Below are 25879 nucleotides of genomic sequence, written 5' to 3'. Positions count from 1 at the left end.
ATAATACACGCCCAGTTGTACTTTTACTTTTCAACACGCCCAGTTGTACTTTTGCAAGCCTCATTTGCATAAATACGAAAATGGTCATAACTTGGCCAAAAATGCTCGTTTTTTTAAAAATAAAAACGTTACTGTAATCTACATTGCAGCGCCTATCTGCTGCAATAGCAGATAGGGGTTGCAAAATCTGGTGACAGAGCCTCTTTAACCAAGGGATGGGAAAAGGGAAGGTAAAAATTTCCACACATAGGAGCTTATCATTTTTGTTCTAGGAAATTATCGAAGCCTTTTTTAAAGTCATCTACTGTCCCTGCTGTTACCAGCTCCTGCGGTAGACTATTCCATAAATTCACAGTTCTCACTGTAAAGGCTTGTCGCCTCTGCAGGTTGAACCTTTTTTTCTCCAGACGGAGGGAGTGCCCCCTTTTTTTTTTTAGGTTGTTTTACATGGAACAGGATTTTACCATATTTTTTGTACGTGCCAATAAAATATTTCTAGAAGTGAATCATGTCCCCCCCTTAGTCGACTTTTTTCAAAGCTAAATAGGTTTAATTCTTTTAATCTTTCCCCATAACTTAGATTCTCCATGCCCCTTATTAGTTTCGTTGCTCTTTCTTGTATTTTTTTTTTGCAACTCCAGGGCATCCTTTCTATGAACTGGAGGCCAGAACTGAACTGCAAATTCTAGATGAGGCCTCACTAATGCTTTGTAAAGTGGTAATATTACAACCCTGTCCTGTGAGTCCATGCCTCTTTTAATACACGACAATGTCTTACTGGCCTTTGAAGCAGCTGATTGACATTGCATGCTGTTATTTAGTTTATGATTTACAAGTACACCCAGATCCTTCTCAACAAGTGACCCACCCAGTGTAGCTCCCCCTAGGACATATGATGCATGCAGGTTGCAGGTTGTTGGTACACAGATGCATAACTTTACATTTATCCACATTAAATTTAATTTGCCAAGTGGATGCCCAAACACTTAGTGTGTTCAAATCGGATTGCAATTTACGAACATCTTCCATAGACTGAACATTACTTCGTAGCTTGGGGTCATCTGCAAAAAGAGAAATAGTGCTATTTATCCCAACCTCTATATCATTAATAAATAAGTTGAATAATAGTGGTCCCAGCACTGAACTCTGGGGTACACAACTTATAACTGGTGACCATTCAGAGTAGGAATCATTGACCACAACTCTGGATACAGTCCTTGAGCCAATTCTCAATCCAATTACAAACTATATTTTCTAAACCTATAGTCCTTAATTTATCCATTAGACGTCTATGAGGGACAGTGTCAAATGCCTTTGCAAAGTCCAAAAACACTATATCCACAGTGGCCCCTCTGTCTAGGCTTCTGCTAACCTCTTCATAAAAACAAACCAGGTTGCTTTGACAGCCTGTCCTTAGTAAAACCGTGCGGGCTGTCACTTCAAATACTATTTTTTGTCACATAATTCCGTATAAAGTTCCTAAATAGCCCCTCAAACATTTTTCCCCACAATGGATGTTAAAGAGGCTCTGTCACCACATTATAAGTGCCCTATCTCCTACATAAGGAGATGGGCGCTATAATGTAGGGCACAGCAGTGATTTTTATTTAAAAAAACAATCTGTTTTCACCACTTTATTAGCAATTTTAGATTTATGCTAATGAGTTACTTAATGCCCAAGTGGGCGTGTTTTACTTTAGACCAAGTGGGCGTTGTACAGAGGAGTGTATGACGCTGACCAATCAGCATCATGCACTCCTCTCCATTCACTTACACAGCGCATAGGGATAATTTTAGATCTCTATGTGCTGTCTTTTACTAACACATTATCGATACTGAAGTGTTTAGACATTGAATAGACATTCCACGGGATATCTATTCACAATCTGTGCACTTCGTTACTGTTTGTGGTAGTTACAGCAGAGGAAGCGTAATCTCGCGAGATTACGCTGTAGATGACAGGTTACAGCGAGATTACGCTTCCTCTGCTGTAACTACCACAGACAGAGTAACGAAGTGTAGAGATTGTGAATAGACATCCCGTGGAAAGTCTATTCACTGTCTAAACACTTCAGTATTGTTAATGTGTTAGCATAAGAGAGCACATAGAGATCTAAAAGGATCCCTATGCGCTGACTAAATGAATGGAGAGGAGTGCATGACGCTGATTGGTCAGCGTCATACACTCCTCTGTACAACGCCCACTTGGTCTAAAGGAAAAATACGCCCACTTGGGCATTAAGCAACTCATTAGCATAAATCTAAAATCGCTCATAAAGTGGTGAAAACAGATAGTTTTTTTTAAATAAAAAGCATTACTGTCACCTACATTACAGCGCTGATCTCCTTATGTAAGAGATAGGGCACTTATAATGTGGTGACAGAGCCTCTTTAAGCTTACTGGTCTATAATTACCCGGGGAAGACCTAGAGCTCTTTTTGAAAATAGGCACCACATCTGCCCTATCAGCTGATATATTAACAGCACTGGCACCGGCTACATCAGCTGCTCTTTTTCTGTTGTATATACAGAGCTGAAGAACCCATTTAGTAACTCTGCCTTCTCTTGATCCCCTGTGACGAACTCCCCATTACCACTATCTAGGGGTCCTACATGTTCAGACCTTGGCTTTTTTGCATTTATATACTTGAAGAATTTTTGGGGATTTGTTTTACTATCCTTAGCCACCTGCCTTTCATTTAGAATTTTTGCTGATTTTATTAACTTTTTACAAATTTTATTAAGCTCTTTATAATTTACAAAGGCTAGAGCTGTACCCTCAGATTTGTATTTTTCAAATGCCCTTTTTTTGTCATATGTTGCCCTTTTTACATAAGGTGTAAGCCATGTGGGGTTTAATTTTAGTCGTTTATAATTGTTACCTATAGGAATAAATTTTGCACTATAATTACCCAAAGTAGATTTGAAAATCTCCCATTTATCATTTGTACCATTATTTGACATTCGTTCTTTCCAGTCTATAGCCTGAATTGCAGTCCTCAACTTGGGGAAATTGGCCTTCTTAGGCTATGTTCACACGGAGTATTTTGGGGGAGGAATATCTGCCTCAAAATTCAGTTTGGAACTTTGAGGCAGATATTCCTCTCCCTGCACGCCGATTTTCACGGCAATTATAGCGCCGTTTTTCGCCCGCGGCCATTGAGCGCCGCGGGCATAAAACAGCGAGATATACGCTTTCTCCTGCCTCCCATTGAAGTCAATGGGAGGTCGGAGGCGGAAGCGCCCGAAGATAGGGCATGTCGCTTCTTTTTCCCGCGAGGAAGTTTTACTGCTCGCGGGAAAAAGACGCCGACGCCTCCCATTGAAATCAATGGGAGGCGTTCTCAGGCCGTTTCTGCCGAGTTTTGCGACGCGGTTTCCGCGTCAAAAAACTCGGCAAAATACCCCGTGTGAACATAGCCTTACAATTAAGTGTATTTGGCCTCCCAGCCTGTATTTGTTTTTTACAGTATAGGTAAAATGTAACTATATTGTGATCACTGTTACCAAGGTTTTCACGAACATTGACATTCCCAACAAGATCTGCATTATTGGAAATGGAGCTTCACCTCTAGTCGGGTCTTCCACAAACTGGCCCATAAAATATTCCTGCAACAGGTTGAGGAAATGTCTCCCCTTTGCAGTTGAAGCCGAACCATGACACCAATTAATATCCCGGTAATTAAAATCTCCCATTATCACTACAGTACCACCTGTGCAACCTGCTCCATCTGTTTATATAGCTGACCTTCCATCTCCTCAGCTATATTGGGGGGGGGGGGTCTATAGATTGCACCAAAAGTAATTTTTTCAGTGTTTACCTCCCTTTTTAATTCCACCCACAAGGTTTCAACCTCCTCACAATAGTCACCCACTATTGTCTCTTTCACACTCGCCTTCATATCACATCTCACATACAGACATACACCACCGCCTTTCCGATTTGCCCTGTCTTTCCGAAACAGTGTAAAACCCTGTAGGTTTACAGCCCAGTCATGAGAAGACTTTGGCCATGTTTCAGCAACACCAACTATATCTATATGATCTTCCAGTACCAAGGCCTCCAACTCCCCCATTTTGCTTGCAAGACTTCTGGCATTTGTAAAAATACACTTTAACCCCTTAAGGACACAGCCTGTTTTGGCCTTCAGGACACAGTACATTTTTTCAAATCTGACATGTTTCACTTTATGTGGTAATAACTTCGGAATGCTTTTACCTATCCAAGCGATTCTGAGATTGTTTTCTCGTGACATATTGGACTTTATGTTGCTGGCAAAATTTGCTCGATACATTAAGTATTTAATTGTGAAAAACACCAAAATTTTGCGAAAAATTGCAAAAATTTGCCTTTTTCGAAATTTATATGTATCTGCTTGTAAGACAGATAGTAATACCACACAAAATTGTTGCCAATTAACATCACCCATATGTCTACTTTAGATTGCCATTGTTTTTAGAACATCCTTTTATTTTTCTATGACATCACAAGGCTTAGAACTTTAGCAACAATTTCTCACATTTCCAAGAAAATTTCAAAAGGCTATTTTTACAGGGACCAGTTCAGTTGTGAAGTGGATTTTAGGGCCTTATATATTAGAAACCCTCGATAAGTCACATTTTAAAAACGTCACCCCCTCAAAGTATTCAAAACATCATTTAGAACGTTTTTTTAACCCTTTAGATGTTTCACAGGAATTAAGGCAAAGTGGATGTGAAATTTTCAAATTTTTTTTTTTTTGCAGAAATTCATTTTATCTATTTTTTTTGTAACACAGAAAGTTTTACCAGAGAAACACAACTCACTATCTATTGCCCAGATTCTGCAGTTTTTAGAAATACCCCACATGTGGCCCTAGTGCACTTATTGACTGAAGCACAGGCCTCCTAAACAAAAGGAACACCTAGAGGATTTTGGGGCCTTCTTTTTATTAGAAAATATTTTAGGCACCATGTCGGGGCTGAAAGGCTCTTGCGGCGCCAAAACAGTGGAAAGCCCCCAAAAGTGACCCCATTTTGGAAACTGTACCCCTTGAGGAAATTATCTAGGGGTATAGTGAGCATTTTGACCCCGCAGGTTTTTTGCAGAAATTATTGGAAGTAGGCCGTGAAAATGAAAATCTACATTCTTTCAAAGAAAATGTAGGTTTAGCTAATTTTTTTCTAATTTCCACAAGGACTAAAAAGGAGAAAATGCACCACTACTTTTGTAAAGCAATTTCTCCCGAGTAAAACAATTCCCCGCATGTGGTCATAAAAGGCTGTTTGGACACACGGCAGGGCTTAGAAGGGAAAGAGCGCCATTTGGCTTTCGGAGCTCAAATTTAGCATCAATGGTTTGCGGAGACCACGTCACATTTGCAAAGCCCCTAAGGGACCAAAACAGTGAAAACACCAAAAAAGTGACTCCATTTAGGAAACTACACCCCTTGAAGAATCCATCTAGTGGTCTAGTGAGCATTTTGAACCCACAGGGGTTTCATAGATTTTATTAGAATTGGGCAGTGAAGATAAAAAATGAATCCTTTTTTCCAATAAGACGTAGCTTTAGCGCAAAATTTTTCATTTTCTCAACCAATAAAGGAATAAAAGACCCCCAAAATTTGTAAAGCAACTTCTCTGGAGTACAGCAATACCCCATTTGTGGTCATAAACTGCTGTTTGGGCACGTGGCAAGGATCAGAAGAGAAGATGTGCCAATTGGAGCAGATTTTGCTGGATTTGTTTCTTGACACCATGTCACTTTTGCAAAGCTCCTAAGGTACCAGTACAGTGGAAACTCCCCAAAAGTGATTCGATTCACGAAACTACACCCCTTGAAGAATCCATCTAGGGGTGTAGTGAGCATTTTGACCCCACAGATGTTTCATAGACTATTAGAATTGGGCAGTGAAAATAAAAAAAATCCTTTTTCTTCAATTAAGACGTAGTTTTAGCTGAAAATGTTTAATTTTCTCAACAAATAAATGAAAAAAAAGCACCTCAAAACTTGTAAAGCAACTTCTGTGTATGGCAATACCACATATGTGGTCATAAACTGCTGTTTGGGCACAGAGTAGGGCTCAGAAGGGAAGGAGAACCACTTGGCTTTTGGAGTACAGATGTTGCTGGATTGGTTTCTGGGCACTATGTCGCATTTGCAAAGTCCCTGTGGGACCAAGACAGTGGATCCCCCCCAGAAGTGACCCCATTTTGGAAACTACACCCCTCAAGGTATTCACCTAGGGGTGTAGTGTGCATATTAACCCCACAGGCGATTGGCAGAAATTGGTGTGCACTCGATGTTGCAGAGTGAAAATGGGATTTTTTCCATAGATATGCCAATATGTGGTCGCCCAGCTTGTGCCACTGGAGACACACCCCAAAAATTGTTAAAAGGGTTCTCCCGGGTATGGCGATGCCATATATGTGGAAGTAAACTGCTGTTTGGGCACACTGTAGGGTTCAGAAGGGAGGTAGCGCCATTTGGCTTTTGGAGCGTGGATTTTGCTTGTAGTAGTTTTATTTTGAGTCTTACTGGTGTTTAAGTTTATAATGTGGGGGTACATGTATGCCGGGCGGAGTATATAAGGGGCATAGTCAGGTGGTATAATAATGGGGGTAAAAAAAACAAACTATAAAATAATCCATAGATGTGTGTTACGCTGTGACACAATCCTTTCTGCACAGGCTGGTGTCGCACTAATAAATGGTCTTTACTTATTCCCCTTTTGGTCCACACTCTGGATTTTTGCAGTTTGAGGAATTTTGCTGGGAAGCGTTGTCCTGGTATAATACGGGTACCCTTCCAGCAGATATGTTTGGGCCCTCCCCTTCCTGGTTCCCTAATTTTAGGGGCCTTGATAATTCGCCACTTGAAACAGAAGAAATGTTCCCATCGGGCCGGCACAACTGCATATTTTTATTTCCTGGCTTATTGGAGCCTTAACTAATTTTATTTTTTCATATACGTAGTGGTATGATGGCTGTTTTTTTTGCGGGACGAGCTGTAGTTTTTATTGGTACCATTTTGGGGTACATGTGACTTTTTGATCACTTTTTTTTGGGATTCAAGGTGGCAAAAAAAAACAGCAATTCTGGCATATTTTTTTTAATTCTTTTTATACAGCGTTCACCATGCGTAATAAATTACATGTTACCTTTATTCTGCAGGTCAGTCCGATTCCGGTGATACCTAATTTATAGCACTTTTTATGTTTTACAACTTTTTGCACAATAAAATAACTTTTGTAAAGAGAATGGATTTTTTCTGTCGCCAAATTGTGAGAGCCATAACGGTTTCAAATTTTTCGTCGACGGAGCTGTATGAGGGCTTGTTTTTAGCGAGACGAGTTATAGTTTTTATAGAAACCATTTTTGGGTACATGCGACTTTTTTATCACTTATTTCAATTTTTGGAAGACAAAATGACCAAAAAAATAGCAATTATGTCAGTATTTTTTTGTTTTTTTTTTACGGCGTTCACTGTGCGGAAATAACTAACATAATATTTTTATGCTTCAGGTCGTTACGGTCGCAGCGATACTAAATATGTATGGTTTATTATTTTTTTCAATAAAAAATATGACTTAAGGGAAAAAGGGCGATTGTGTTTTGTGTTATTATTTGAAACTTTTATTGTATTTTTCACAACTTTTATTTTTACTTTTTTTACACTTTTCTTTAGTCCCACTAGGGGACTTGAAGGTCCAACTGTTTGTTTGATGTTCTAATACATTGCACTACCTATGTAGTGCAATGTATTAGAACTGTCAGTTGTTCACTAACAGCAAGCCGATCAGGCACCGCCTCCGGGCGGGGCCTAATCGGCTTTCGTAATGGCAGATAGGAAGCCATTGTTAGGCAGCCATTGTTAGGCATCCTGTTGCCATAGTAACAGTCGCCAGTCTCGACATCGCATGGCAGGGCTGCCGATTTCATACAAACCACTTTGATGCAGCGATTGCATTGAATCGCTGCATTGAAGGGGTTAATGGCAGGAATCGGAGCTAGCTCCGGTTCCTGCCGATAGATCAGGGTGTCCGCTGAAACATACAGCGGGCACCCACTGCTGATGACGCCGGCTCAGCTTCTGAGCCGGCACTATCTTGCCGATGGTACCGGAAGCCTCCTGGGCCCCGCCGACGACGGGGCATAGGAGGATTCCGTTACTGGCAGAACGGGAGGTAAGTATTAGCCCTCCGATCGCCTTTGCAGCCACCGGAAACCCAGCCATCACGTTGCTGGGGTGCCGGTGGCTATAAACTCCTCACATGCTGCGATCTCTATTGAACGCAGCATGTGAGGGGTTAATCGGTCGGATCGGAGGCTAGCTCCGGTCCTGGCAGATACCGCAGGGTGCCAGCTGTAACATACAGCTGTCACTCGGAAATGATGTTGCTGGCTTAGCTCCATCTGTTTCACGTACAGTTACGTGGAGTTGCGGGAAAACACCATCTCCCATCACGTAACTGTACGTGAAATTGCGGGAAGGGGTTAAAGGGAATGTGTCGCTAGAAATTATTTTTATTTTCTTCAGTTAAACAATTAGTATTTAACCCCTTAGTATAGTGTTTTTATGTCGGTCGTTTAGGGTAGTTCTTCTGAAGTGTCGGCTTTTCATGTCGGCACTTCAGAAGAACTTTTCTGCCATCGTGCTCGGATCTCTTGAAGACCGGGCTGTTAGTAACAGCAGTGGTCTCCGATCATTTTTAACCCCTCAGATGCAGTGCTGAATAGCAAGTGCCGCATCTGAGTGGTTTGGGAGGGAAGGGGCCGCATCGGAGCGGTTTCGGGGGGGGGGGGGGGGGATCTCCTGAAGTCCGGGCTGCTGGTAATAGCCTTGGGCTTCAGGGCAACGATCGGAGACCACTAACAGTGGTCTCTGATCGTATTTAACCTCTCAGATGCAGCACTCAATAGCGAGTGCCGGCCGCATCTGAGTGGTTTGTGAGGGAGGGGGCCGCTTCGGAGCAGTTATCTCGGGGATCTCCTGAAGACCGGGCTGTTAGTAACAGCCTCGGGCTTCAGGGCAACGATCGGAGACCACTAGCAGTGGTCTCCGATCAGTTTTAACCCCTCAGATGTGGCACTCAATAGCAAGTGCCGCATCTGAGTGGTTTGGGAGGGAGCCGCATCGGAGCGGTTTTCCTGGTCATCGGGTAATCTGCTTCTGAAGCCAAGGCTATTAGCAACAGCCTTGGCTTCAGAGTGATGATCGGAGACCAATAACAGTGGTCTCCGTTCATGTGATCACTGTGAGAACCATTCACAGTGATCACAAAATGAAAAACAAAGTGTTTCTCCTACCTGTCTCTCTGTCTCTCCTCACACTCTCTGTATGACAAGAGACAGAGAAAGAATTTTACTCTGACACCAAAGACACAAAATTACAATAAATCTAATATATAAACTTTATATAAAGTTCAATTGTATACCTAGGCTAGGGTTATCCTTAGGGCACGTTCACACGTGGCAGAGTTTTTCCGCTGCAAATGTTGGTGCAGATTTGGGGCAATTACGCAACGAATCTGCACCAACATTTGCATATTTGACAGGTAATTCATACGTTGTAGAAAAGACAGAGGTTCTTGCCACAGATTTCAGTTTTTGCATTGCAAAGGCTATAATCCGCAGTGAAATTCCACTTCTTCTCCGCCACGGACAGTGCATGCTGCGGAGGGAAAATTCTGCACCGCAGCCTATGGTTCGCAGCGGAGTTTTCCGCAACGTCTGAACTAACTTGCCTAAAAATGTATTGAAACAAATGTAAGAAACGGACGCTGGAGACAGTCCACATCGGACTGTCCACAGCAGAATTCCACAGCAGAATTCCGCCACATGTGAACGTGCCCTTAGGGTTAAGTCTAGGGTTATTCTAGGTTCTATTCTAGAGTTAGCCTAGGGTTAGCCTAGGTTTTTTTGGTAGCGTACGTGTGTGACGTCTGTGTATTTTATTTGTGCAAAAAAAAAAAAAAAAAGTTTTATAGTCTACGTGTTTGTTCGACAGCAGTTTTTTGTCGAGCGTGCTTTTGTGACGTTAGTGTATTTTTGTCTGGGAAAAAAAAAAAAAAGTCAAGAAAAAAAAGAATAAAATTTGTCTGCGTGTGCATCTGGTTATAGTCTTTGTCTTACATGTGTGTAATTACAATGGCCCATAGAAGGTTCACGGTGGAAGAGGCATACGCCATGTTAATTTCTGACTCTGATGAAAGTGATACAGAAACCGCGTCCGAGGTAGAAATGTTGTCTACCAGTGATAGCGACGACAGTGATACGCTTTCTGCAATTCAAGTGTCGCTGCAGAGTGCACAAGAACAGGGCATGTCGCAGAAGTACCACAAAACACGGCCCACTCTATTCCCCCAGAATATATTGGGTGGGTACCCACAGAGTTATTTTCCCCTAATATCCCAGAATTTATTGCCACACCAGCGATAAATATTAATGTGGAAAATTTTACAGCCCTCGATTTTTTTTAAAATATTCATTACAGATGAACTATTGGAGCTGGTTGTCAACCAAACCAATCTGTATGCTCGCCAATTCTTTGCTGAAAAGCCAAAGTCCTCCAATGCAAAGGAGTGGCACCCCACAAATACTGGCGAACTTAAACATTTTTGGGGCTCATCCTCAACATGGGGTTAGTGAAAAAGCCCTCAATCCGGTCATATTGGGCAACAAGCCCTATACATGCCACACCTATTTTTCCATCCGTTATGACCAGAAGCAGATATGAGGTGCTAATGCGCTTCCTTCATTTTAATGACAATTACCAGGCCCCCCCGGTAGTGATCCAGGCCGTGACCGCCTGTATAAAATAAGGCCCCTGATAAAAAATTTGGAGGAGTTATTTATTCCGATATACAACCCCGAAAAAAACCTAGCGATGGATGAATCGCTGATGAGTTACAAAGGCAGGCTCTCATTCCGCCAGTACATCCCCTCAAAGAGAGCAAAATATGGGGTTAAAATCTACCAGCTCTGTGAGAGCGGTACAGGCTACACATCTGCCTTTAGAATCTATGAAGGCAAAGACCGTGATATTGCCCATATTATTAACTCATTTACTTTCACACTGTTTTTGTAGGGAGAACCAAAAGGGAGGGTTGCTTATTGGATTAGGGAGAACCAAAAGGGAGGGTTACTTATTGGATAATGTTTCACTGTAAAAATGCAGCAATACTGTATTTTCTGGAAAAAAATATTTTTTTATTTCTTTCCACCTATTAAAAATACTCACTATACCCCTAGATGAATATTAGCAGGACATTTATACTTGTCAAAATGACCTGCAGTACCACGGCAAATATAGTGTGGTTCCCTAAAATCAGCTCTGGCGTAAAAAGGCCTCCAAAAGCCAAAATGGACTCCTATGATGTGCCCTATATATTTGGTATCGCCGTACACGGGAAAAAAATAACAGAATGTGGAAAGTGGTCACTTTTACCAGTAGGTCATATGGTGTTTCGAAACGGCTTAAGAAAAGTGACACTTTTGTAAAAAGGAAGGTGTGGCACTATCTACAGGGAGGACTATTGTGCCAGGGCACACAAACACCCAAGTTCCCAGCTATCAAATAGGTGTATAGAATTAAAACTAAAATTTTACTTTTATTAGTATGACTAAAAAGGATTCCAATTAAGACATACAACACAAATTTAAAAGTAGCCAGTGTTAGCTAGCAGGATGTGGTAAGTGGAGAAGCGTGACCGCAAAGACTTCTTTTCTTTGCTCGTCGGATAGCGGTTTTCATTGCTGTGCGCATGCACCATATGAGCTCCTTGATTGGATGTACCTCTTGTCCCTTTGATTGGACAGCACACACATCCATCACACGAGACGGGGGCGCGCCCCTTCTTAGGCATTTCTATTGGTTCAACATAGGGCCACACCTTTGTCATACGTTATTTCATGGTCTTGCGAGAAGAAAACCTTGTGTACGCCATCATTAGCCCCATTGTACTCCTAGCGAACCATGTCGGGGGGTGGGGGGCTTCTGTGCTTTTAATTTCTTTGTTGGGCTAGCAGTTTTACTGTAAATCTCTCAGTTAATGGTCATTGGCACAGCGTACCACAGCAGCTGATTGCCATATTAATGCATCTTTGCACTCACTCCATTTAATGCGGTCACACTCCTTCACTTATCACATCCTGCTAGCCAACACTGGCTACTTTAAAATGTATGTGTTGTATGTCCTAATTTGAATCCTTTTAAGTCATACTAATAAAGGTTACATTTTAGTTTCATTCTATACATCTATTTGATAGCTGGGAACTCGGGTGTTTGTGTGCCCTAGCACAATAGTCCTTCCTTTAATGTTTATTGCCCGCCAGCTATCAGGGTCATTCTATAGTTTTTGTTTAAATATTGGGTTAATCACGCTATATTTTTTACTCCTTTATGTTTTACAACTTTTTGCACAATAAAATTAAAGTGCTATAAATTTAGTATCCCCAGAATGGTACTGACCCGCAGAATAAAGTTAACATGTAATTTCTAACTTTATGGTGAACGCTGTATAAAGAAAACGCCAGAATTGCTGTTTTTTGGTCACCTTGCCTCCCAAAAAATAGGATAAAAAGTGATCAAAAAGTCGCATGTACCCCAAAATGGTACCGATAATAACTACAGCTCGTCCCACAAAATAGCTGCCCTCATATCACGACGTCTATGAAAAAATAAAATTAGTTCAGGCTCCAATAAGTCAGGAAATATATATGCAGTAGTCCAGACACATGGGGAGCATTTCTTCTGCTTCAAGAGTCGATTTATCAAGGCCCTAAAATTAGGGAACCAGGAAGGGGAGGGCCCAAACATATCTGCTAGAAGCGAGGGCACCCATATTATACCAGGACAACACTTTCCCAGCAAAACTCCCCAAACTGAAAAGGTGCGGAGTGTGTACCAAAAGGGGGGGGGGGGGATAAAAAAAGACAAAAAAAAAAGACAAAAAAAAGGACATCATTTATCTCGTGGCCTGTGCATAAAGTATTGCTTCACAGCATTACACACAACTATGGATTGTTTTATTCAGTGGCGGATTATCATATGGGCGATCCATGCGGCCGCCCGGGGCCCGAGGCTCCCAGGGGGCCCATGGCAGCCCGAACCGCACATCTTCCAAACCTATTCAGCGCGCTAGCGCTGCTAACTTCCGAAGATGAGGAGGGGAGGAGCAGGGAATTGGCCGGGAAAGGGGTAGGACACGCCTCCCAGACAAGTGCGCCATTGAGTAACAGAACAGCAACGGACGGCTGTTCTGTTGCTCCAAAGCTGCAAGAGAAGAGAAGAGCCGGGCGGTCACCGGGGCTGAGGTTAGTTGGCTTATCCTCCTGCCCAACTGGTTCCCGACCGCTGGCTGTATTTTTACGGCCAGCGGTCAGGGACGGGTCCTTAAAACCAGAGCCATAGACTTTCTACGGCTCGGGTTTTAACTTGCTGCCCGCGCGATCGGGCAGCTGAATGTCGGGTCTCCGGCTGTCAGTGACTGCCGGGGACCCTGAGGAGAAGACAGAAGCAGCTTTCGCTGCTTCTGTCTTCTCCGATGTCTTTGAACGCTGTGTATAGGAATAGAGACAGCAGCGGCGGCGCGGTCTCTATTCCTCCCGGTGATCATGTGACTGGTCACATGATCGCCGGGTGCCGACAGGCAGACTGCTGCTGGGTCTTACTAGACCCAGCACAGCCCTATTAGTGACAATCGTCACTATGAGAGGGCTGATTTCCCCTGTAACTGGGGCTGCTGTGCAGCTCCAGTTACAGTGAAAAAACATGGTGTAAAAGAAAGAAAAAATATATATAAAGTTCCCCAAAGGTCTTTTTTGACCTTTGAGGAACAGAACATAATAAAAAAATAGTAAAGTAAAGTGAAAAAAAATTGAAATAATAAATACACATAAAATACCCACCCCCCAAAAAAACGTTCCCCCCGCCAATCATTGTTGTAACGCTAGCACTGACCCAATTACCCTAATATAGACATGTAATATATAAAAATTTACAGTAAACAATGACGATCACAAATAACAGGTCTATTTTAGGGTAAAACTATGTTATTACCAAAAAAAATAGCTGAAACGTAAAAAAGCTTATTTTTTTACTATTATTTTCAAACTTTATGAATAAAAATTCTAAAATAGCAAAAAAGGTGTGTATAAAAACGATAAAAAACGAAACCTGCAATGTCTACGGAAAAAACGTCGCAAAAATCACATAGTTTTTTTTTTTTTTTATAAAAATGTGTGTTTGGTGCAACTTTGTAATTCCGTTTTATTAAAAAATATTTTCACTTTTTGAGATACAGCTGCTTTGTATCCTGTATCCGTCAGGTCAGCAGGACTGACGGGATCAGTGAAACGGGCCCTGCGCTAAATTATAATCTTAGATGTGATAGATTTGAGGTGGATCCTCCTGCTGACCTGACGGATACAGGATACAAAGCAGCTGTATCTCAAAAAGTGAAAATATTTTTTAAATTTATGATATAAAGTTTTTAAATGTGTACATAACCTTGTGGCACTATATACAAGGGGGAGCGCTGTGTGCCACTATATACAAGGGGGAGCGCTGTGTGCCACTATATACAAGGGGGAGCGCTGTGTGCCACTATATACAAGGGGGAGCGCTGTGTGCCACTATTGTATACAAGGGGGCTGTGTAGTGCTATCCACAGTGGTATGTGTGTGGCGCTCTTTATAGGGGGGCTTTTTGGTGCTATTTACAAGAGGGGGAGGGCTGTGTGGCGCTCTCTACAGGGGGGCTGTATGGCACTATCTATAGGGGGCTGTGTGTAACGCTCTCTACGGGGGGGGGGGGTGTGTGATATATAGAGGGGGCTGTGTATGGCGATATCTATGGGGGTGTGTGTGGCACTATGTACAGGGGGCTGTGTGTGGCACTATGTACAGGGGGCTGTGTGTATATGTGGTGTTTTACAGTGTGTGGTATTATTATATTCAGGCACGCAGTGTTTGGTGCCATTATATTTAGGGGCACAGTATGTGGCACCATGATAACTTTATTTTCGTTTATAGGTGTGGAAATGTTGGAAAAGTGAGGAGACGTCTGAGTGCCAAATTCTGCAGAAATGAGTCATGGCCGGGAGAAGTCGTCATGAGCGCTGGACCGGATGGAGAAGAAAAGAGGAAAAAAACTACTAGAATCTGAGACGTCGTCACCTGTGAGTCACTAGATTTATAGAGAATCTGTCACCTCTCCTGACACTTTTATTATAGGAATCCTTGTATTTCACAAAAAGTCTTTCTGCAGTCCAAGACTGATAGACAATTCCCCTTGTCAGGAGGTTGTGTCCCTGCACAGTGTGATACGGTCAGTATGTAGGGACACCGCGCTGTGACAAGGGAAATCGTAACACTGTTAATGCTTGCCCAAAAAGGTAGTGTTAAAAATAGTTACGGCGCGGCAGGGCGGCGGTGAGGAAGGGGGGCCCAAGCTTGGGTAACAGCCCAGGGCCCATGGTCTACTTAATCCGCCACTGATTTTATTGTTTTTTTTGTGCTAGGCAGTAGGCCTTTAACTCCTTCCCGACCGCCCGTCTTTTGACGTCAGGCGGTGCTGGTCCCCAATCTACAACGACATCTTTTGGCGTCGCTTTAGAGGAGGCTGATGGTCGCCCGTGTGAGCGCTCATCCTCTAAGCAGGAGCTGTAACTTAAGCTCATGATCTTAGAGCAGTCTCCTAAACACATCTGGGGTCAGAAAACATTCCAGCCCCAGCTGTTTAACCCATTGATTGCCGCAATCCGTGACCGCGGAATGATCAATGGGAATTCCCGTCTTTCATCACATCACCAGGATTCCGGTGATGCGATCACACACCGGGGAATCCCTCTGCAGTCAGCCCTGGGGATCTACAAAGGACCCCAGGGCTGTCTGTTCCGTTTGCCTGCTGTTCGGTCACACTATGTGCTGCCCTAACAGCAGCCCGTGTCATAGTGACACAGTGTAACGCATCAGCATACAGGAATATGCAAATACATTATAAGTAATAAATAAAGTTAGAAATAAAGTTATCCCTTAATGGAATTTTTTTTAAAAAGTCACAAAATAATAAATAAAAGTCCCAAAAAAAGTCATTTTGCATAAAATATATTTTATTGCACCCACATTACATAAAAATCAAAAACCAACACATATTAGGTATCTACATGACTAATAACTGTAATTCTTCAGGTTATATAGCATGAAACGTGAACGGGATAAAAAAATAAAGGAAAACCATGGCGAGAATCATTTTTTCCTATATTCATAATTTTTTTTTACCCCCAAACTGCGGGGAAAAAAAATAATACTATTTCTCTCGCATAAAACAAGGCTTCATACAGCCATGTCAATGGGAAAAAAAAAAAAAAGTTATGGCTGCTGAAAGGCAGAGAGGCAAAAACAGAAAAATTTAGCTGGTCATTAAAGGGGTTGTCCGAGATTATTTTTTTTAAGTACAGTTAGAAATACATTACACATATTAAAAATTGCATAATATACTTACCTGTGCAATCTTGCTTCTGTTCTCCGCCTCTGGCTGCTTCTTCCTTCTGGTCACTTGAGCTCTGACGTCACCTTTTCAGCCGCCTCCACTGTCGTGTCGTATCCCGATCACATGGTCTCGCACCAGCGAGACCTCGGATGGTACACGACACGTCACTTGTCACGTGGTGTAGATCGGCTTCTTCTGCTTCACATGCAGTAACGCGCATGCGCTGTCACTGCTGTTCTCGCAGTTCCTGCTGTTCTCGAGATAACAGCAGGAGCCGCGCATGCGCGTTACAACAGAACAAGCCGATACACACCACGTCACAAGTGACGTGTCGTGTACCCGGCAAGAATTCAAGATCAACAAAGCAGCAGAGCCGGAGCAGAGAGAGAGGTCAACAATCAAGTTCCCGATGGCAGGATCTGGAAACGGGGCCACTTTGGAAAACGTAAGTATATTACAAATGTATTTATTTTTTTAACTTAAATGATTTAATGGTGTTATTAAAAATATTCTGTTATATCGGACAACCCCTTTAAGGTCTTTTCAGGCCCAGTCATTAAGGGGTTAACCCTGATAGCTAGGGAACCTATGTGTTTAGTCATGCCTCGCAACTTTCAAGTATCGTGAAAAAAAAAAAGCAACAACTTATAAACTGGTAACAGAGCCTCTTTAAAGTGCCCTCTCTCCTACTTAAGGTGATAGGCGCTGTAATGTAGATAAGTTTTGTTTTTTTTTAAGTTTGTTTTTGACAGAGTTATGACTGTTTTTCGTTTTATGCGAATTTCTTCTAAATACCCAACTGGCTGGAGGCGATGTCTTTTCATTCTCCTGACACGTTAACGAGGCAGTATGTGACAGCACAGCGTGATCTCGCGAGATCACGCTGTGCTGTGAGAACAGCTGAACATGAATGAAGTGTATGACGCTGATTGGTCAGTGTCATACACTTCTCTTTACAACCTCCAATAGCACAAAAGAAAAAACACGCACAGTTGGGCATTTAGAAGAAATTGGCATAAAACGAAAAATAGTCATAACGTTGTCAAAAATGAATGTCTTTAAACAAAACAAAAATGTTATCTACATTACAGTGCCTATCACCTTAGGTAGAAGATAGGGCACTTATAAACTGGTGACAGAGCCTCAGCCTCTAACCCCGCCTATACACACCATGCTTAGCCCACACAGTATCATACTCCCATAGTGCCTCCTACAGTATAATGCCCCCATAAAGCTTCCCACACTGTATAATGCCAAATGGCTGCCCCATACAGCATAATGCGGGCGGGGCCTGGAAGGCTTCCGTACTAGGCAGACCGGGATTCCAGTATTAGGCCTCCAGTTGCCATTGCAGGCACCGACACCACGGCAATTTCATTGCTGGGGTGCCGATGAGCTGCAAACACCTTAAATGCAGCGATCGAATTTGACCGCTGCATTTAAGGGGTTAATGGCAGGGATCTGAGCTAATTTCGTTCCCAGCCATTACAGCAGGATGTCAGCTGTAACATACAGCTGACACCCGGGGATGATGGAACGGACACCGCTCTTGAGCCGGTGCCATCTATTTATCGTAAGTATACGACATTTTGCGGGAAGCACTGGCTTTCCATGATGTATAGCTACCACAAATGTCGGAAAGGGGTTAACATCAATGGCATACAAATATATCCAACAAAAATCACACCTGGATCCATATTAAGGGGTGAATTATCACATCGCGTGCTTGTTCTGGAATTCTAGTTGCGAAATCAGTACTGAAATTCCACAACAAAGTACAGCACAATGTTAGTGAATGGGGTTTTATCAAACCTGATACACAGAGTAAAATATCTCCTGCGGATTGTGGGAATGCTGCAGATTTTCAAATCTTCCGCATGCCCTTTCTGTTGTAGAAATGTTGCATATTTTTTAGGCCTCATTTACACGAGCGTAATATACGCACGTGCGACGCGCGTGCTTTCCACGCGTGTCGTACGCACCTATATTACTCTATGGGGCAGTGCAGACGATGCGTGAATTTTGCGCAGCGCGAGTGCGTTGCGTAAAACTCACGACATGTTCTATAATCGTGCGTTTTTTGCGCATCACGCACCCATTGAAGTCAATGGGTGCGTGAATACCACGAAGGTCGCACGGAAGCACTTCCGTGCGAACTGCGTGATTCGCGCAAGAGCTGTCAAACTCTGAATGTAAACAGAAAAGCACCACGTGTTTTTCTGTTTACAAACATCCAAAAGGAGTGTTTGAGATGAGCGAACCGAACTTCACCGGGTTCGGCCGAACCCGGCAAAAAATGTTGCGGTACACGACGTCAGGAGACAGTCACTGTCCAGGGTGCTGAAATAGTTAAACTGGTTCAGCACCCTGCACAGTGACTTCCGATCCCAATATACGTGAACCTGTAAAAAAAAAAAAAAAAAAGTTCTGACTTACCGATCAAACTCCCGGCTTCTTCCTCCAGTCTGACCTCCCGGGATGACAATTCAGTCCAAGTGACAGCTGCAGCCAATCACAAGCCAAGCACAGGCTGCAGCGGTCACATGGACTGGCACGTCATCCAGGGAGGTGGGGCCAGATGTCGAGAGGCGAGTCACCAAGGACGCGTCACCAAGGCAACGGCCGGGAAGTTCTCGGTAAGCAAGAACCTCTTTTTTTTTTTAAACATGTTACTCGATATGGTGATCGGAATTCACTGTCGAGGGTGCTGAAAGAGTTACTGCCGATCAGTTAACTCTTTCAGCACCATGGACAGTGACTGACGTCGACTAGCCTCATCTCTATGATGGCGGCTGCGCGAAAATCACGCAGCCGCGCATCATACACTGATGACACGGAGCTGTCAAGTGCCTTTTGCGCACGCAAAACGCTGCGTTTTTTTGCGTGCGCAAAACGCACACGCTCGTGTAAATCAGGCCTTACCGTGGATTTTATTCATTGAAGTGCAGGGAATGAAAATCTGTGGCTAACTTCATTGCGGATTTTAGTACATATTTTTAGGACGGTTTCACAGAATAATTCTTACCAGGGCCCCTGTACGCTGTGTGTCTTTAGTGAAAGAAGCTGGGTGGGAATGATGAGAAGTGTATGATGTGGATTTGTCAGCGTCATACACTTCTATTCACAACGCCCAGTTGGTAAAAACACAATACACGCCCAGTTGGTAAAAACATAATACACGCCCAGTTGGTAATACGAGAAAACACGCCCAGTTGTCCATTGAAAATTAATTTGCATAAATATAAAATTGCTCATAACTTGGGCAAAAATTATCGTTTTTAAAAAAACAAAATAAACTTTGCTGTTATCTACATTGCAGCGCCCATCACATTCAATAGGAGATAGGGATTTGATAAACTGGTGACAGAGCCTCTTTAAAGAACCAGTTTCTGTTTAACCCCTTAAAGTCCAAGCCATTTTTCACTCGCCGCCTTCCTAGAGCCATAACTTTTATTTTTAAATCAATGGAGTGGTGTGTAAAGGATTATTTTTTTGCGGGAAGAGTTGTAGTTTGTATTAGCAACATTTAAAGTACTATATAATGGTTGAATTGGATAAAACAGAGACTCCTACATGGTTTTTGTTTTTAATATACATACATACATATATATATATATATATATATATATACCCATCTCATTTCACATCTACTTTTACCTTAAGATAAGGTAAATATATACAGCCCCAGAACCAAGCTCAGTACATAAATACAGCATCAGAACCAAGCTCAGTACATATATACGGCACCAGCACAAGTACAGCTACATACAGAGATAATTTGAAAATGTAGTTTAACCACTGCCATATAAGTTAGTTCGACATAAAACGACAGCTCCCAGTATAGCAAGAGCAATGGTTAGGATATGCTGGGAGTTGTGCTTTCACAAAACAAACAAACAAACAACAACTATACACCCTGTACACATCTTGCTGTAGATCATACAGAGTCTACAGTAGAGTTGTCACACGATACCATAATTTGGACTTAGATATCGATACTTCGTGTAGTATTGCAATACTCGATTCCAAAACGAAACTTTGCCAGCAATAATAAATAAAAAGTACTTCCATTTTCTGATGTGAGGCGCATGTTTTGATCAATTTTGAACCTCCATGTGCCTCACATTAATAGTACTTAACCCCATCTTATTGTGGGAGGTACATGATGGGGTTAATTATAATTACTATTAATGTGAGGCACATGGAGGTTCAAAATTCATAATACCTCGTGCCTCAAATTGATAAGTGAAAGAAAGTAGTTTTTTTTATTTTATAACAGCGTAAACATGAATGACGTTATAAATGTGTTATTACGGTCGTGACGATACCGAATATGTGTATATTTTATGTATTGAGACAGTCTATTGTAAAAAATTTGTATTTTTTTAATTTAACATTACCTTATTTTATTTTTTTTAACTTTAATGTACTGCCATATATTTATATGCCAGTACATTAGCCTGTGTACTCATCATACACAAGCAGTTGTTCTGGCATACTGAGGTATGTCCTAACTGGAAATATGGTTCGACAGCCCTGGGGTCCTTCAATGGACCCTGGGCTGTCTGCCCATATATGCTAGGTCCCTCGATCATGTCACAGGTATTCCCCGTGACGCAATCCAAAGGGCATCAATTCTCATTTACCCCTTGAATGCAGCAGTCAGCTTTGATCGCAGCATTCAGGGGAGTAACGGCGGAGATGAGAGGTTTCTCTGATCTCCGTGTAATACAGCCGTCGCCCCGCTCCGGACAATAAGTGTATGCGTGCGGTCAGTCTGAGGCAACGCGGCCGGCGCTGCACTAATGAGCCCAGACACAGAAGACAAGAACATGGGGGTATTTTGTAGTGCTCCATGTTCTGCCTACGGTGCCGGCAACTGTGCGGGTGCACAGCTTAGTAACGAAATACATTAAATAACGGTACCGAACAGTTTCAGGCTGCACGGCATCGAAAAAGTATCGAAATTTTGATGCATCGTGCAACCCTAGTCTACAGTACTGATCAGTCCCAGGGAGAATAAACATTTACAGTGAGTGACTAGGTGACGCCTCAGATTCTTTTTGTTGTCTCTCTCTTTTCTTCTACATCCGGTCCAGACCTCGATGATGGCTTCTATCGGCCACAGCCCATTTCTGCAGATTGCCGCTCAGATGTCTTCGGCGCCTCACTTGTCCAACATTTCCGCACCTATAAACGAAGATAAAATTCTCATGGTGCCACACATTATGCCGCTGAATATAAGGGTATGGTCACACACAAATTCAAAAACGTCTGAAAATACGGAGCGGTTTTCAAGGGAAAACAGCTCCTGATTTTCAGAAGTTTTTTAGGTCACTATCGATTTTCGTTGCGTTTTTCAATAAAGTCTATGAAAAACATCTCCAAAAACGTCCCAAGAAGCGACATGCACTTATTTTTCTCGGCCATTTTATTTACGTGGCCGTTTTTCATAATAGCCGCGTAAAAAAACGGCCCGTCGGAACAGAACACCCTTTTATCCATTGAAATTAATGGGCAGATGTTTGGAGGCTTCTGATTTCTCGGCCGTTTTTTTGCCCGAAAAACGGCCGAATATAGGCCGTGTGAACATACCCTAACAATACCATACACTGTGCTCCTGAACATAAAACAGTACCATACACTGTGCTCCTGAATATAAAACAGTACCATACACGGTTCTCCTGAATATAAAACAGTACCATACACTGTGCTCCTGAATATAAAACAGTACCATACACTGTGCTCCTGAATATAAAACAGTACCATACACTGTGCTCCTGAATATAAAACAGTACCATACACTGTGCTCCTGAATATAAAACAGTACCATACACTGTGCTCCTGAATATAAAACAGTACCATACACTGTGCTCCTGAATATAAAACAGTACCATACACTGTGCTCCTGAATATAAAACAGTACCATACACTGTGCTCCTGAATATAAAACAGTACCATACACTGTGCTCCTGAATATAAAACAGTACCATACACTGTGCTCCTGAATATAAAACAGTACCATACACTGTGCTCCTGAATATAAAACAGTACCATACACTGTGCTCCTGAATATAAAACAGTACCATACACTGTGCTCCTGAATATAAAACAGTACCATACACTGTGCTCCTGAATATAAAAAACAGTACCATACACTGTGCTCCTGAATATAAAACAGTACCATACACTGAGCTCCTGAATATAAAACAGTACCATACACTGTGCTCCTGAATAGAACAGTACAATACACCGTGCCCCTGAATATAATTGCACCATAATCTGTCCCTATGAAGTAAATTGTGTCAAACGCAGTAAAGTAAAAAAACACCACACATACACAATGCCCCCCGTAGATAGCACCAGTCACAGGGCCCGCTGTAGATAGCGCCCCCCAAAAAAAACCACAACATTATCACCTGTCCATGTGCCGTCCCCTAGTGACACAGCACTGGTCCATAACCAGGTAGCGGCATCCGGGGGTAACAGCGTAGTCGGCGTGATGACATCACGCCAAACGCATCATTGTGAAAGCGCCAAATGGCGGGGTGGGAACTGATGGTTCCCATCTCGCCAGTGCAATAGTAATCAATTATATCTGCGTCCTAAGGATGCAGATACAATTGGGTGAGAGGTCCCGCTTCACCCAGTTTCTCTGCAGCAGTTTTAACAACCGGTTTGGGAGAACCAGGGCGAACTGGGTCCCCCTTTAGCCTCAGGCCCTGAACACGTGTTCAGATTGCCCTCATTATAATACACCCCTGATTCTTACAGAATGTACAATTTGTACCTAGTCTGAAGAAAAAATAAAAAAAAAAACAGAAGCTTTATCACATGTAAAAAGGCATGAAAATAGTGCCCTGTGTGAACCCACAGTAAAATACATACAAGTGTGCGATGCTCAAGTTGGTTTCCAGTTTCTTATTCAAGGTGAAAGTATTTTGCCCTGAGTAAAAGTTGAAAGCACCCTGAAAACAGGAATAATTGGCACAAAAATGGGCTTCAAAGTGGGTAACCGAGAGTGTTATTTAAAAGCTTAAATGACTTTGGGCCTTTAATCGAACACTGCCAACACAGAGATAGAGATGTCCAACATCAAATTCAGTCAAGTGCAGGCAGGCCCAAAGTCGTTTTGGACAAAAATGCTGACATCAAAGTGGACAGATCCAGTTTCAATAAGCTGTTGTGAAACACCCTCCCAGATGACAGCAAATACATGACAGACAGGAGTGAACAGCTGAGGGGAATAAAAAAAAAAATGCACCTGTGGTTTTCCGCTACCTATCCATTGCAGAACACAGGGTCAACCAGCTGCACGATGATGAAGCTGGTTTCTTATTCAAAGGGAAAGTGTTTTTTATTTTTCTGGTACAGGATCTACGTACTTATTTTATTCATAAATTACAAGATCAGGGTTCTGTAAGGAGTTGAAAGCATGGCAACCAAGATGGTCGATATTTAAAGGGTTAAAGGACTTCGGGCCACTAATCTACCAACACAGAGATGTCCCGCATCAAATTCAGAAGAGTCCAGGCTGTTCCAAATTAAATCTGGGCATATACACTGGCATCAAAGTGGGCTGATTTGCATAAGTAATTGGCGTTTTAAAAGGCTCAAGTGACTTTGGGCCACGGATCTCACAATGCCAACACACAGATAGAGAGATGTCCCGCATCAGATTGAATCCAGGCAGGCACAAAGTGGTTCCGGGCACAAAAGCAAGAGTGTGTTAATTAGGGGCCCAAAGTCTGTTAATCTTTCGAAAACAGGACTTACTTTGATGCCATCATTTATGCCCAGAACCACTTTTGGCCTGGATTCAACTAAATTTGATGTGGGAAATCTCTCCTGTGTGTTGGCAGTGTGGGATTTGTAGCCAAAAGTCAATTAACATTTCAAAAACACCACTTATTTAAGTCAGGAAAAAGTGCCCCTCTGCCCACTTTGATGCCAGCTTTTATGCTTAAAACCACTTTGGGCCAGCCTGGACTCTAATTAATTTTACATCCCCATCTGTTTCTTAGCAGTATTAGTTCAGTGGCGCAAAGTCATCTTACCCTTCCAAAACACCAGTTACTTATCCAAATCAGTAAACAAAAAAACAACCTTTCCCCTTGAACAAGAAGCTGGTAAATAAGAATCCAACTTCTGCATCGTGCCAGCTGCTCCATGAGGCCTTTCCGTTTCAGTGTGCAGACACAATCACATTGATAAAACCACAGTATTTAGGTACAATCTATGACAAACTAGACACTTGTGATCATTAGTCAGGAGTACGCTGGTACTATGAACTGCCAGGGCTTATTCTTCATGATGCTTTTTATACACAAATGAGGCGTCGTGTTCCTAGAATACGGGCTGGAAGTGGATGACTTTCTAGGATAGTGTGCGTGCGTGCGTCAATACCTGCACTCTTCCCATCCACCGTGATGTGCGGTCCTTGCTTAGAAGTGATGATCCTCTCACTCTTCCACGTTCCTGCTTCCTTTATATTTTCAATTTCCTTCTTCAAAATACCCCTGAAGTGGGCAACAGTGGATTGTGCCCGGGCCCGTCCCAGTCTGGAAACCCATTTACTCCACATGCTAGCAGCAGCTCCACCAGCTTCACGCAGGATTATCAAACAATATGGACGGGAGGTGGGTACAGCCGAAGCCAATCAGCGGCCAGAAGACCCATAAACCCTCCTATTGCTGCGCTCTAACAGGGCGTCCTACTTAACCCCTGGACAGCCGGTGCAAATCATATTTATATGCAGGAATGGAATACATTCTATACTCAACTACTGCAACCAATACAAACCCTGCACTTTACAAGAAGAACCAATCACCTTTATTGATCTTATACTGTGAGCCACTACTAGAACGTCGATCTTCTCATTTAGTTTTACTCATAGCAAGCACTTGCAGAAAATACACACAATAATGATATACGAGATCTCCTTGTCATGGAAGCTGGGCTGACACAAATGGAACAAAATGTGCACTATTTAAAGTATAGTAACTATGGTAGTAATGCAATTTAAATTTATTTAAATATTTAATATTTGCATATATCTAAGGCTATGTTCACATCTGCACTAAGAATTCCATTTTTCTGTTCCATCATAGGAGCAGAATAATGAAATTCAACGTTTTCACATGACAAACAACAACAGCGCCTGACGGACCCCATTGGCTTTAATGAGTTCCGTTGAGTTTTTGTCATGGTGTCCATCATTGTACTGAAAAAAAAAAGCTATTTGACGGCGCTTACAATGCAGTTGTGAATACATCCGCAGCAATGTTCCCTCTTAGGCTGGCTTCACACGACCATGTTACGTCCGTAATGGACAGAACGTATTTCGGCCGGAAGTCCCGGACCAAAAACAGTGCAGGGAGCCGGGCTCCTAGCATCATAGTTATG

At 42.5% G+C, this 25879-nt stretch overlaps 1 protein-coding gene across 2 annotated transcripts in view; it reads right to left on the bottom strand.

The window, feature by feature from the left end:
* Positions 1–25113, bottom strand: part of GCAT (glycine C-acetyltransferase) — a 93716-nt gene extending 68603 nt beyond the window's left edge. The window contains exon 1 of one of the 2 annotated variants that reach the window (XM_075833635.1): positions 24881–25113. In XM_075833635.1, coding sequence (XP_075689750.1) covers positions 24881–25058 — 178 coding nt within the window. In that variant the 5' untranslated portion in view covers positions 25059–25113. The remainder of the gene's footprint in view (positions 1–24880) is intronic. The other variant, XM_075833634.1, reaches the window with a different exon arrangement.
* Positions 25114–25879: the final 766 nt, after the last annotated feature.

Source organism: Rhinoderma darwinii, chromosome 7 (assembly GCF_050947455.1).
Source record: "Rhinoderma darwinii isolate aRhiDar2 chromosome 7, aRhiDar2.hap1, whole genome shotgun sequence".
Lineage (NCBI taxonomy): Eukaryota > Metazoa > Chordata > Amphibia > Anura > Rhinodermatidae > Rhinoderma > Rhinoderma darwinii.
Note: the sequence above shows the minus strand (reverse complement) of the source record. Positions and strands in the feature narration are given on the sequence as shown.